The 14,004-nt window shown below is 35.9% G+C and overlaps 1 protein-coding gene across 7 annotated transcripts in view; it reads right to left on the reverse strand.

Annotated features, from left to right (window-relative positions):
- Positions 1 to 14,004, reverse strand: part of VPS8 (VPS8 subunit of CORVET complex) — a 299,574-nt gene that overhangs the window by 235,651 nt on the left and 49,919 nt on the right. For 6 of the 7 annotated variants that reach the window (XM_029215384.1, XM_029215383.1, XM_029215387.1 and 3 more), the window contains 6 exons: positions 13,678 to 13,758; positions 10,928 to 11,098; positions 3,564 to 3,638; positions 2,416 to 2,451; positions 1,437 to 1,527; positions 964 to 1,010 (listed from right to left, as the gene is read on the reverse strand). In XM_029215384.1, the coding sequence (XP_029071217.1) occupies positions 964 to 1,010; positions 1,437 to 1,527; positions 2,416 to 2,451; positions 3,564 to 3,638; positions 10,928 to 11,098; positions 13,678 to 13,758 (501 nt within the window). Of the gene's footprint in view, positions 1 to 963; positions 1,011 to 1,436; positions 1,528 to 2,415; positions 2,452 to 3,563; positions 3,639 to 10,927; positions 11,099 to 13,289; positions 13,319 to 13,677; positions 13,759 to 14,004 lie in introns of those variants that run through there. The other variant, XM_029215389.1, reaches the window with a different exon arrangement.

Here is a 14,004-nt window from a genome sequence, read left to right on the forward strand (position 1 = left end):
TATATATATAATTATATTTTATATATATATAATATATAATATAATATATTATATTATATTAAAAATATAATATATTTTATTATATTATATTAAAAATATAATTTAAAATTTTAGTGACTTTATTTCTCAGTGTTTTTAACCCCAGCCTAATTTCTTTCAGCCTCAGGGTTAGTACCAATTTGCTAATCTTTCCTAATAAATACCTGCAGGTTCCAGACCTCATTAGTATATATATTGCTCAGGAAGTAAAAAGTTGAAGTTTAGCTCTTCAGTTATCCTCTGCATATGTCTTTCCCTAAAGAACACAGATAGCCAATACTTTTTTACCAGATACTGAGAAAATCACTTATAAGTCTCAGGATTGACCAACTTCTGTGTATGTTTTCTAAATGTTTATACTAATTTGGAATCTAATTTTTACCAATGCATTTGCACAATAAAAAGGGGGAGGAATGACTATAGTAAATGAATTCAAGCAAGTCTAGACTAGGAAAACAAAGCTGGTGTTAAATATTAACATTAACCATATTAATACTAATTAATAATGATAATAAACATCAGGCCTCTCTGCTCCCTCAGGCAACACAAACACCTGCACATATAGTATTTCTCACTATTACTAATCAGTTTATAAAGACCAGCAAATCTCAACTTTCTATGGACTATAATTAGGTTCAGAGATAACCCAGATCCCTGGGTTTTTTACTCCTCCTACTGTCTGCTGTCTTTTGGCTATTTTACTATCTATAATTTTCATGAGAGTGAGCAAGGGAAAAAAGAAAGGGTGATAAGAAGGAATTTAAAAAGCACTCAAGATAACACCAAGGAATTACAATCTGACTTGTTTTCTTTATACACTCTCTTCTTAACTATAGTCATTTACCTAATCACGCCCAAGATTATTAGCAAATACCAAAGGCAATCTGCAGTGTACCCCAGTAAAGACCCTATTAAAATACTCACCCGATCTGCAACAACAGCCTTTCTCTTACTGGCATCCCCTGATAATCCTGCAGAGAAGCAAAATCCAGCGTAAATACAAAGTTAATCCATATCTTCAGGAATGAAACTGCCCTGGTCTTCTACTGATAACCTATGCTAACAGTAGATATAACAACCCTTAGGTATCAAAATGTTGGATAATATGCCATAACAGGTACACCTCCCATCTATTGGACCAGACAGCTTATCAATGTACTTCCCTTTTGTTCTAATAATAAATTTTCCTTATGAAATGAATTTTAAAAGTGACATCTAAAATTCTATATCCTGTATTCGTCATTAACCTTTTTCACTGAAAGTCTGTAAGGTTTGATAACATCTTGCTTATAAAACACTTGAACACTAAGTCAAAAGTGTTCTGGAAGTGATTAGTATTATCCATTTTCCCTGCTCCAGAAAAACAACACCTACTAACCGGTGTTCTGTTAACTTACCCACTACTGCTTTTGCTTTTCCTTCATGGAAAGACCATGCAAGAGCCAAGGCTTCTGTAAGACAGTCTTGTTTCAGGAGGTGATCCACTCTCTAAAATGAATAAATGAGAGAAGACAGACGCCTCTGTCTGACCAATCACCAGTCAAAATCCCTATTCTACCTAATATCTTACCAGAAGTTGCAGCTTAGTAGCTGAAATTATTCCAATAACCATGTGAATATCTTATTTCCAAGAAAAACAATTTCTTAAAGCACTGGATAGTACAGTGACTGTATAGGCTAGTATAAGCGGCCACAAGGCCTAAATATGAAAAGAGGAAACAGCTAGAATGTCACTGTAGCAGAAACAGCTAGTTATCACAACATCCATTCACTCCCTCCTCTTTCGTAACAAATCCCAAGTTTATTTGAGACAGCAATAAACCAGCTAAAGAACATTTTTAAGACTCCCTTGTAGCCACTTGGGGCCATGTGACTAAGTTCTGGCCAATGATAAGTGGAAGTGCTATCTGGACCTTTCTGGGATGTCACCTTAAAAGGCCGGAGCCAGCCTTCTCTTCTCTTTCCTCCTTCCTGGAATGTGGATTTAAAAGCTGGAACTCCAGCAGTCATATTGGAACATGAAATGACCTTGAGACTAGAATCCACACACAAGGATGGCACAACAGGGTAGTATGCCAAAGACCACGGAGTTGCCATACTAGCCACAGACTGCCTACCTCCAGATTGCTTTTACATGAGAGAGAGTTCTTTTACACCACTGGTATTTTGAATTTTCTGATATATGCAGCCAAACCTTACCATTAGTTATAGTCAGTTTTATCAAATCAAGTATATGATAGTTACAATGGTTTTGATGTACACTTCTGAAATTAAAAAGCACAAATCCAAATACTCTTTTTCTGCAAAGTCAGAACAAAAAACGTTAAGATGCTCTCAATTCAATAGTGCTAACATATAAAATTACTTTGAACTCACCTCTCTCCAGCTCCTCAGCATCATCACATAAACAGACTGGAAAACAAAGAGATGGAAATTAAAATTATCATCTTTAACAGACTTGTTTGAGAGACACATTTGTCTCAGTCCTACATCTCATTTTACATCTCTTTAAGTAAAAACATTTCATACTACAGTTAAAAGTATTTACTAAAGCGTCTTCAAGGGCCCACGTTAAAGAGTAAATCAAACATTTAAAGGTCAGTAAGTCTACAGTCCAAGAAGGGGAGTTAATTCCACGGACAAGGAAGAAGGAAAGTCCAATCTCCCAACATGTTTCTCCGTGCTAAGTTTTTTTTTTAATTTATTTATTTATTTGTGGCTGCATTGGGTCTTCGTTGCTGTGCACGGGCTTTCTCTAGTCATGGAGAGCAGGGGATACTCTTCGTTGCGGTGTGTGGGCTTCTCATTGTGGTGGCTTCTCTTGTTGCGGAGCACAGGCTCTAGAACGCAGGCTCAGTAGCTGTGGCTCATGGGCTCTAGAGCGCAGGCTCAGTAGTTGTGGCGCATGGGCTTAGTTGCTCTGCGGCATGTGGGATCTTCCTGCACCAGGGCTCAAACCTGTGTCCTCTGCATTGGCAGGCGGATTCTTAAACACTGTGCCACCAGGGAAGCCCTCCATGTTAAGTTTAAAAAAAAAAAAACCCACAGGAACAAATTGACATACAAAAATTTCCTATTCTAAGTCAAATGTCTCAATGCGTTTTAATATACCCTAAGATGATCTAAGCTAAAGGACATCTTAATTACATGTCAAATATTAATGATAAGGTATCTTCCTGGTCATGAAAACATAAATGTGAAGGAACATTATGAAAGTATCCCTCTGAACAAAGAAAACCAGAACCTAAACAAAAGTAAAAATACAGTATGTCTAAAAGTAGAGGAAATAAATTAATTAGTTGTAAAGCACAGAGAACTATATTCAACATCTTATAATAACCTATAATGAAATAAAAGGGCAATCTTAAAAAAAATTAATTAAAAATCATCTAACCCCTAAAAGTTTTCGATTACTGCTAATCAGTATTCATTCTGTAATGCACTGCCCTCTTTACCAGCAACCTCCTTCAGCCCCTACTAACCTGACACAAATGCACACCAAGTCACAGAGTGGAAGAACTTACTTTTGTCCCCAAATAAAAGATCTGACCACCATAGCTACTGATGGATTGATAACAAGCCTTCTCTCCAACCAAAGCCTAAAAAAAAAAAATTTAAAGGTAAAAATTACATGCATTAGGAGTCTCAAGTTTTAAAGAATGTGGATTACAGAGACAACATGGTTTCATCCCATAAGTGAGTGGGGGAAAAAAATGTGAGTCAAGTGCCAGTCTGTCAGTGGAAGTGCCATGAAGGACAAAGTGCAAAAAGTAATTCTCTGCTTATATACGGTCTCTTTATTTTTCAGAGTAATGCGTAAAGGGAAGAACATGCCAACCTCTAAATTTGAAGCAAAACTGTTGCAACCTGCCCACTACTGGATGACAGGCAGTCACTGCTTCTGGCAAAGAATAGGGCTAATTGAAATGGTACCTCCAAGTTCTTTGAAATAAATATCAACAAAAAACACAAGAGGAAACAGGAAGATAAAGCAGCATAGTATATGAAAGTCAGCACAGCCCAGCAAAATAGAAACGAAACCTCCTGTCTGATAAATCTGGTTGCAAATTCTGGCTCTGTCACCCAATAGGTGACAGAGTTTAAACAAGTTTCAAACTTCTGACAATTACATTTTTCCATCTTTGAAAACCATGCAGTTTCTGGGAGGCTTAAATACATTAATATTTATAAATCTCCTAAAATATGTAAGTGGTCAATACTGATAACTAGTAATTTTTCTTAACTTTTTATCATGAAAATTTAAAAATATATACAAAGGTAGAGAGAATAAAATAATGAACCCAATGTAGCCAGTAACCAGCTTCATTAATTATCACTTCATCACCAATCTTGTTTCATCTATATTCCCACTGACTCCCCTATAACACAGTAAAAATTCTGAAGTAAATCTCAGATCTTGAACATCTCATTTACAAAAATTCAGTATATGCACAATAAATAAATCCTTTCTAACGTAACCACACTATTTCATTGACAGGCTTTCAAAAATTAACAATCATTCCTCCATGTCAAATATCTGATCAGTGTTTGGATTTCAAATTGTCTCATAAATGTCAAATGTTATTGAGGTTTCTGTTCTTTGTTTCTACCTTTCATTTGTTTAAATCAAGACCCAAATAAGGGCCACACACTGAAGCTGGCTGATGCATCTCTTAAGTCTCTTTTAATCTAAGAGTTTGCTTCTATCTCTCACGGTCCTTTATTTTCCTTGAAGTTTATTTGTTGAAGATGCTGGCACACTTATTCCATAGTTTCCTACTCTCTGGATTTTGCTAATGGCATCCCCATGGAATCTTTTAACATGTTCCTCTGCTTCTGTATTTCCTCTAGAAGATCAGAATCAGGGTTTTTTTTGTTGTTGTTTGGTTTGGTTTTCTGGTAGTACCACTTTAAGTATGACGTTAGCGGTAGGATTTCTGTAGATGCTCTTTATTATCAGGCTGAAGAAGTTCCCTTCTATTCCTAGTTTGCTAAGAATTTTATCAGGGATACAGAATTTTGTGAAATGCTTTTCTACATCTTTTGAGATGGTATTATGACCTTTCTTTTACAATAAACTAAAAAAGTGAATTACACTTTTTTTTTAAATAAATTATTTATTTTTGGCTGCATTGGGTCTCCGTTGCTGTGCACGGGCTTTCTCTAGTTGTGGTGAATGGGGGCTACTCTTCATTGCAGTGTGCGGCCTTCTCATTGCGGTGGCTTCTCTCATTCTGCAGCACTGGCTCTAGGCGCACAGGCTTCAGTAGTTGTGGCACGTGGGCTCAGCAGTTGTGGCTTGCGAGCTCTAGAGCACAGGCTCAGTAGTTGTGGCACGTGGGCTTAGCTGCTCTGTGGCACGTGAGATCTTCCCGGACCAGGGCTCAAACCCGTGTCCCCTGCATTGGCAGGCAGATTCTTAACCACTGCGCCACCAGGGAAGTCCCTACATTGACTTTTAAATGTTAAACCAGCCTGGCATGACTTGGATAAACACCATTTGACCATAATTACTCTTTTTATACATTGCTGGTTTCTATCTGCTACTATTTTAAGGATTTTTGCTTCTCTGCTCATGAGATCATTGGTCTATAGCATTCTTTATTGTAATGTCGTCGGTTTTATTATCAGAGGTAAGCTGGTGTCATAAAAAGAATTACGTGCTCTCTTTTTCTCTATTTTTAAAAAGATTTTTGTGTAAAATTGATATTTTTTTCCTTGAATATAACAGACTTCACTAGTGAAGCTATCTGAGCCTGGACTTTCTTTTAGGAAATCAAGTTAATGTACAGCCACACAAGTACAACCACTTAGATTTTCACTTCTTGAGTCAGCTTTGGTAATTTGTGCCTTCCAAAGGATTTTTCCATTTCATCCAAAATTGTTTAATTTATTGGCATAAAGTTATTCATATTATCTTTTTAATATCTTTAGACTCCATAGCAACCGCACCTCTCTCATTCCTGTTATCAGTAATTGTGTCTTCTCTTTCTCTGGATTAGTCTCACTGGAGGTTTATCAATTTTATTTATCTTTTAAAGAACAAAATGTATTTTCTTTGATTTTCTCTATTGTTTGTCCATTTCCTACTTAACTGATATATGTTCATCTTTATTATTTCTTCCTTTTATCTACTTCAAGTTTATTTGCTCTTCTCTATTTCCTTAGATAGAACCCTAGATAATTGATTTGAGATCTTTTTTTCTAATGTATTTAACGTTATAAATTACCCTCAAATTTTTTTCTTTTTTTTTAATTTATTTATTTTATTTTTGGCTGCGTTGAGTCTTCGTTGCTGCGTGTGGGCTTTCTCTACTTGCGGCGAACAGGGTCTGCTCTTCGTTGCGGTGCACGGGCTTCTCACTGCAGTGGCTTCTCTTGTTGTGGAGCACAGGCTCTAGGCGCACGGGCTTCACTGGTTGCAGCACACGGGCTCTAGGGCACACGGGCTTAGTTGCTCCATGGCATGTGGGATTTTCCCTGACCAGGGATGGAACCCGTGTCCCCTGCATTGGCAGGAGGGTTCTTAACCACTGCACCACCAGGGAAGTCCCACACCCTCAAAATTAATTTAATTATAGACCACAATTTTTTTCTGAAATACAGCTGATTTACAATGTTGCGTTAGTTTCAAGTCTACAGCAAAGTGATTCAGTTATACATAAATATATATTCTTTTTCAGATTCCTTTCCCTTATAGATTATTAAAAGATATTGAGTATAGTTCCCTGTGCTATACAGTAGGTCCTTGTTGGTTATCTATTTTACATATGGTAGTGTTTATATGTTAATCCCAAACTCCTAATTATCCGTCCCCCTCTTTCCCCTTTGGTAACCATAAGTTTGTTTTGTATGTCTATGAGTCTGTCTTATAAACAAGTTCATTTGTATCATTTGTTTAGATTGCACATACAAGTGATATCATGATATCTGCCTTTCTCTGGTTTACTTCAGTCAGTATGATAATCTCTAGGTCCATCCATGTTGCTGCATTATTTCATTCTTTTTATGGCTGGGTAATATTCCATGTATATACCCCATCTTCCTTATCCATTCATCTGTCGATGGACATTTAGGTTGCTTCCATGTCTTGGATATTATAAATAGTGCTTCTATGAACATTAGGGTGCATGCATCTTTTTGAATTATAGTTTTGTCCAGATATATGCCCAGGAGTGGGATCATTGGATCATATGGTAATTCTATTTTTAGTTTTTTAAGGAACCTCCATCCTGTAGCTGTGCCAATTTACATTCCCACAAACAGCGCAGGAAGGTTCCTTTTTCTTCACACCCTCTCCAGCATTTATTATTTGTAGAGGTTTTGATGATGGCCATTCTGACTGGTGTGAGGTGATACCTCACTGTAGTTTTGATTTGCATTTCTCTAATAATTAGCAATGTTGAGCATCTTTTCATGTGCCTATTGCCCATCTGTAGGTCTTCTTTGGAGAAATGCCTTTTTAGATCTTCTGCCCATTTTTTGATTGGGTTGTTCGTTTTTTTGATATTGAGCGGTATGAGCTGTTTGAGACCACAGCTGTTTGATATGCTGTATTTTCACTTTCGTTTAGTTCAAAATATATTCTAATTTCCTTTGAGATTTCTTCTTTGACTCATAGGTTATTTATAAAAGTGTTACTTAATTTCCAAATATTTGGGTTTTCTCCAGATTTACCCTGATGATTCCTTCAACAATTTGCTGTAGTTTGTTTTATGGCCTAGCATACAATCTATTGGATGCTCCATGTGCACTTGAAAAAGTTTGTAATTTGCTTTTGTTGGGTGGAATATTCTATAAATGTCAGTTAAGTCAAGTTGGTCAATGATTTTTTGCCTTCTATACCCTTGATGGTTTTGTCTACTAATTCTATTACTTACTGATAAAGGAGTTTTGAAATTTCCAAACTCTAATTGTGGACTTGTCTGTTTCTCCTTTTAGATCTGTTAGTTTTAGTTTCATATATTTTGAAGGTCTGTTATTGGGTGCTTAAACCTTTAAGATTGTTATGCCTTCTCGACAAATTAACACTTTTTTATCAATTTGAAATTTCTCTTTATCTCTGACAATATTCTCTACTCTGAAATCTACTTAATCTGATATTAAAATAGCCATTCTAATGATTAGTGTTTGCATGATATGTCTTTTTCCTTCCCCTTACTTTTAACTTGTCTGTGTCTCTGTATTTAATATGAACTTTTTGTAGACAGCATATAGTTGGTTCTTGCTTTTTTTATCCAGTCTGACAATTCTTGCCTTTTAACTGAAATGTTTAGACTACTTCCATTTCCTATAATTATTGATATAGTTGGGTTTAGATTATCTTATTGTTTTCTACTTGTATTACCTCTTCTTTTTTTATGCTTTGTTGAATTTAATATTTTTTAACATTCCATTTTGTTGCTACCAGTGACTTATAAAGGTATACTTCTTTTTCAGTGACTGCTCTAGTGTTTACAATATGCAGCTTTAACTGTCAGTCTATATTTACATAATATTGTACTATTTGATATATAATGTTAACAACCTAACAATAATATACTTCCTTCCCCCCACTCCCTGCTGTTATGTACTATTTTCGTCACACTATTACTTCTACATATCATAAACATTCCTTTTGTTTTAAACAGTCAACTGCTCTTGTTAAATGACAGTATTAAGGTATAATTTACATACCATAAAATTCACTCATTAAGTATACAATAATTTTTAGTAAATTTACAGTTGTTCGACCATCACCAAAATCCAGTTTTAGAACATTTCCATCACTCCACAGAGATACCTTTTACCTATTTCCAGTCAACCCTCATTCCTACTCCTGGTCCCAGCCCCACTAATCCACATCTGGCTCTCTAAACCTGCCTTTTCTGGACATTTCATATAAATATAATCAAAGAGTATATGGTCTTTCCATATGGCTTCTTTCACTTAACACAGTATTTTTGAGGTTCATCCATGTTGTAGCATGTGTCAACAGTTCACCTTTTTTATTGAGGAACAGCATTCTATTACGCAGATATGCCACATTTTGTTTATCTATCAGCTAGTGGACTGTTTTGACTTTTTAGCTATTAAGAATAACGTTGCTATGAACATTTGTGTACAAGTGTTTATGCAGAGATATGTTTTCGTTTCACTTGAGTAGCTACCTAGGAGTAGAATCGCTCAGTCATATGGAATCTTTATGTTTAATATTTTGAGGAACTGCCAAAATGTTTTCCACAGTGGCTGCACCATAACCCACAAGGAAAGTACGAGAGTTCCAATATTTCTGCATCCTAATCAACATTTGTTATTGTCTGTCTTTTTGATTATAGCCATCCTAGTGGGCATGAAATGATATCTCACTGTGATTTTGATTTGCATTTCCCTAATGATTAATGATGTTGAGCATCTTGTCATCTGCTTATTGGCCATTTGTATATCTTCTTTGGAGACTGCTGCAGTTTGTTTCTGATGAGAAATCTGCTCTCACACTTGTTGTTGCTCCTCTGCATTTAATGTGTCTTTTTACTCTGCCTGCTTTAATATTTTCCTCTTTCCAATTCATTTGGATCAATCTATGTTTATTTTACTTGTGCTTGGGTTCACTGAGCTTCTTGCAATTCTGTGTTTATAGTTTAGGAAAGTTTTTGACCATTATTTCTTTAAATTATTTTCCCTCCTCTCCTTCAGAGATTTCAACTACACATTTATTAGGCTAAGTGGTGCTGTCTCACTGCAGTCACTAACACTAGTGTTTTTTAAATTTCTTCTCTCTACTTCATTTTGGATAGATTCTATTGCTCTATCTTCAAGTTCACTAATATCTTGAAAACTATTGTTTTTTGTTTTGGGGGTTTTTTCCTGATTTTTTCCAGACAGGAGAGTAAATCCAGTCCCCATTATTCCATCTTGGCTGAAAGTGCAAGTTCAAAGTCTATCAGTATTTTTAATAACCACTCAGACAAAAGAAAATATCTAAGTGTGGGACAATAAGTACTCTTACTTTAGTGAATTCTACTGCATTACCATTTCTTCTCCTGGATTTTCCTGGTTTCTAAATTCTGAAAATATATATGGAAGACCCTTTCACATATAGTTATGCTCTAATATCTCAGGGAGATTTGAGTAATGGCTAGATATTATACTGCAGACACTCATTATATATGACCTTCATTACTACTTTTTTCAAGAAATTATCCAGAGAAGACTCAAAAAGTCTAAATTTCCTGCTTAAAGATTATTGGCTTAGGAAACATGAGATCACAATTCAAAGTAATTTAACTGTTAACTACCTGTGTAAACTGCTAAAGGTCATTATTGTCATTGCTTAAAATATAGTAAAATTAATACTAAGATCATAACTTTTGTGTCTTCCTTCTCTGCAGGCTCCTACATTTCATCTATTTCCTATTCCTCCAGAATCATCTTTCTTTCTCTCAAAGCGATCTTTGCCTTTTAATGGCTACAGCCTCCATACCTGTTCCAGCCTTTACTAATCACCCAGATATTTCCAAAGCCTTATAGGCTACCTGTCTCTCTAGTCATTTATTCCTTAAATCTATCAGGCTTGTTGTCAACATAATAAACTTTCTAAAATACCTTGCTTTTACAATTTCTTTCTCATGAACTTTCAATTTCATTTCATTATTTCAGTATGAAAGTTAAAATTCTTTGGTATTAAATTAGTCACATTTCCAAGTAGAAGACAACAGGAATTATTGTTCTAGTTCACATTCCTGAATACTTACAAACACACTCACATCCACTTCAACCCAGTTAGTGGCTTTTAAAAAAAAAATCTCAAGACTTAAAGATAACTCCTCAGAATTCCTATTTCTAAAACAAAACAACAACAAAATACCAAGTTTATCAAAGCAATACTAAGATAATGGATTACCCTTACCAGTGCCTGGCTCACGTTTCCTCCAGTGGCTAGAGATTTGAAATGGCTGCTGTTATAGACCAACTGAACTTCTGAGATCTCCACCGTTTCCAATTCCTCTTGAGTTTGCCGATCAATCACATGCAACTTCTCTACACTGTCCAAGAGCACAATCGTGCGTGAGTTTATCCACTGTAATTCAAGCACACAACAACACAAAAGTGAGGCCCATCCACACCATCATCCAGGGCAAAAGAGCTTGGCAACTCACTTAAATGACACTGACGACCTTATCCATTTAATTAATAACTTGATGACACCACAATCACAGCAAGAACTACTTGGTGACAACCCAGAGAACGACAGGTGCACAGCGTAGTACTGAGTTTTGATGGTGTTAAAATGACTCATAGTGTAAAAGAAGGCTAATTAAGAGCTCTAATAGATATTATGGGATATACTGTTTTTTATCAATGTTTTTGAAAGGTACATCGGCAAAATGACTTAAGCAAAGTGACCAACTTTGCATTTCTAGTGTTTTTGACATCAATCAAACAAAAGGGCAAATGAAACCTCATAAACCTATCTGGTCAAAGAATGATTGTTACCATTTAAGTAATTCATATTTAAAAATACAAGCTATTTAAAATATATATTTCCTTTAAAACATACCTACAAATTATGGCAGAGTTCTTTGCTCTTTCTATTTCTCTATATATTCTGAATATTCTTTAATTAGTACTATTATAATATTAAAAGTAATAACAATAATAATGTTAAAATCTTCTGAAGGATACCATTTTGATAAATTTCTTGGGTTATATATAAGATTTCTTATTTTCAAAATTTTTTTTTTTTTTTGGTGGTACGCGGGCCTCTCACTGTTGTGGCCTCTCCTGTTGCGGAGCACAGGCTCCGGACACGCAGGCTCAGCGGCCTTGGCTCACGGGCCCAGCCGCTCCGTGGCACGTGGGATCTTCCCGGACCGGGGCACGAACCCGTGTCACCTACATCGGCAGGTGGACTCTCAACCACTGCGCCACGAGGGAAGCCCCAAAATATTTTTTTGAAAAATCTCAATCCCTTCCCAAGAAATAAATGAAGTCTTAAAATCTGCTCAATTAGAATTCTAAATTAACCAGAACAAAGTACTTCCCCTGTACTTTCTCTCTCTGGTATTCATTTTGGTTTATTTATATGAACTCTTCCTATGTTATCAGAAATTATTTGCATAATATCATACAATCAAGTTGAAAATGGATCAATTTTCTTTTAACTATGTTGAATATATACTTTAACCCTGTGTTACACAGGAAGGGTTTGGTTTTCCAAAAAAAAACTGTCCCTCAGGAAACAGAGTTTGACACTCAAATCATTTACAAAGAGCTTTTGTAAGGTGCTCTCTTGATTACTTTACTTTGAGAAACAAAGTATCATTTAGGAAAGACACATTATTCAGCCCTGTATAAACTTAGTGCTAGTTTTTAGGCGTTTTCAAAGGTCACCTGGTTAAAAGAGAAAGAATGACAAAAAATGTTAGCAGGATTAGCAATTATTCTTGGGATTAGATCCTCACAATTTTAAGTGTTGACACATTGTAAACAAGCCTTTTAAAGGTAATTTACAAAGCAATGCAGTTAGGGGTCACATCATGAATAAGCCACAGGACAAATGAAAAACACCAACTGTCCTACTATTAGGAGAATGGCTACCTGTGGTTGGGAAAATTTTTTCCAGGGACAGAATCATATGCAGATTTTTAAAGTGCTGTATCTCAAACATCTTAAATGGAAGCAATGATGATGAATTCTAGAAAACTGTGTTAGATGATTTTCAACAAGGGGTTCTTGTTGAAACCCTTGTTGACAAAAACACTGATGCCTTATACACATGAGAAGAGGTTGAACAAAATTATTTCATGAAATGTGTATGAAAAAAAGTATTATTTCTAAATCAAGTCTGTATATGAGATTGAAAGGCAATGTGCAAATAAATTAATAAATCATCTATTATAAAAACTGATGCAAAAAGAAATAATCTTTTTTTTAAACCAAAAGTTGCTCAGGACTGAGATGCATAGTAGAGACAGAGCTCTGAAAAGTTTTCAGCCACAGATAAAGAATAGCTCCTGAACTCCTGAACCAATTAGGACATACTCAGAAGTACAAAAATGTGTTAACAAAGAAAGCCTGGCAATGATCCTGAAGAAATGATTCTGATCTCCCCTTTGAGCTAATCAGGACATTAAAGAAAACTTTTACTGATCCTGCCAGTGTTCAGCAGGACATGAGGCTAAAAGGCAATAAAAATAATGTGGCATCACACCAGCCTCAGACTTTATTCAGTACAAGCAGGATTTAACTTTTTTTAAAAATTTATTTACTTTTGGCTGTGTTGGGTCTTCGTTGCTGCACGCGGGCTTTCTCTAGTTGCAGCGAGTGGGGGCTACTCTTTATTGCGGTGCACGGGCTTCTCATTGCGGTGGCTTCTCTTGTTGCGGAGCACAGGCTCAGTAGTTGTGGCACAGGGGCTTAGTCACTCAGCGGCATGTGGGATCTTCCTGGACCAGAGCTCGAACCCGTGTACCCTGCATTGGCAGGCGGATTCTTAACCACTGCACCACAGGGAAGCCCAGGACTTCACTTCTGTCCACATTTTATATAATCCTAAAGGTCATGATTTATGGCAGAAATCCTGGTAGCCTTAATACAACATGGACTCAAACCAATTACATAAAATGAACGGGGATATTTCATTTCAATAATACTCACAGTAAAGTTGATGAGGTCATAGTATAGGTGAAGGTGCTTTTGCTTAGTAACATGTATTGCTCCAGATTCGTCTCTCTTAACCTGATGATGAAATAAAAACAACCTAAATATCAGCTATTGTTTGAGAGACGTTTTAAAGTCTCACCTAGTCAATCCACCTAGAAAATGATTTCCATTCAGAATATGGATAAAACAAAAATATTGATAATTAAAGAAACTATACAAATGAAAAAAATCATTCACATCATGATTTGTACCAAAATCCATAGTACACCTGGTCAGTGGTCTAGCTGTCAGTTTAGGCATACCTTGTTTTATTGCACTTCA

The sequence above is a fragment of the Monodon monoceros genome, unplaced genomic scaffold (assembly GCF_005190385.1).
Source record: "Monodon monoceros isolate NGI ecotype Baffin Bay Population unplaced genomic scaffold, NGI_Narwhal_1 Super_Scaffold_11, whole genome shotgun sequence".
Lineage (NCBI taxonomy): Eukaryota > Metazoa > Chordata > Mammalia > Artiodactyla > Monodontidae > Monodon > Monodon monoceros.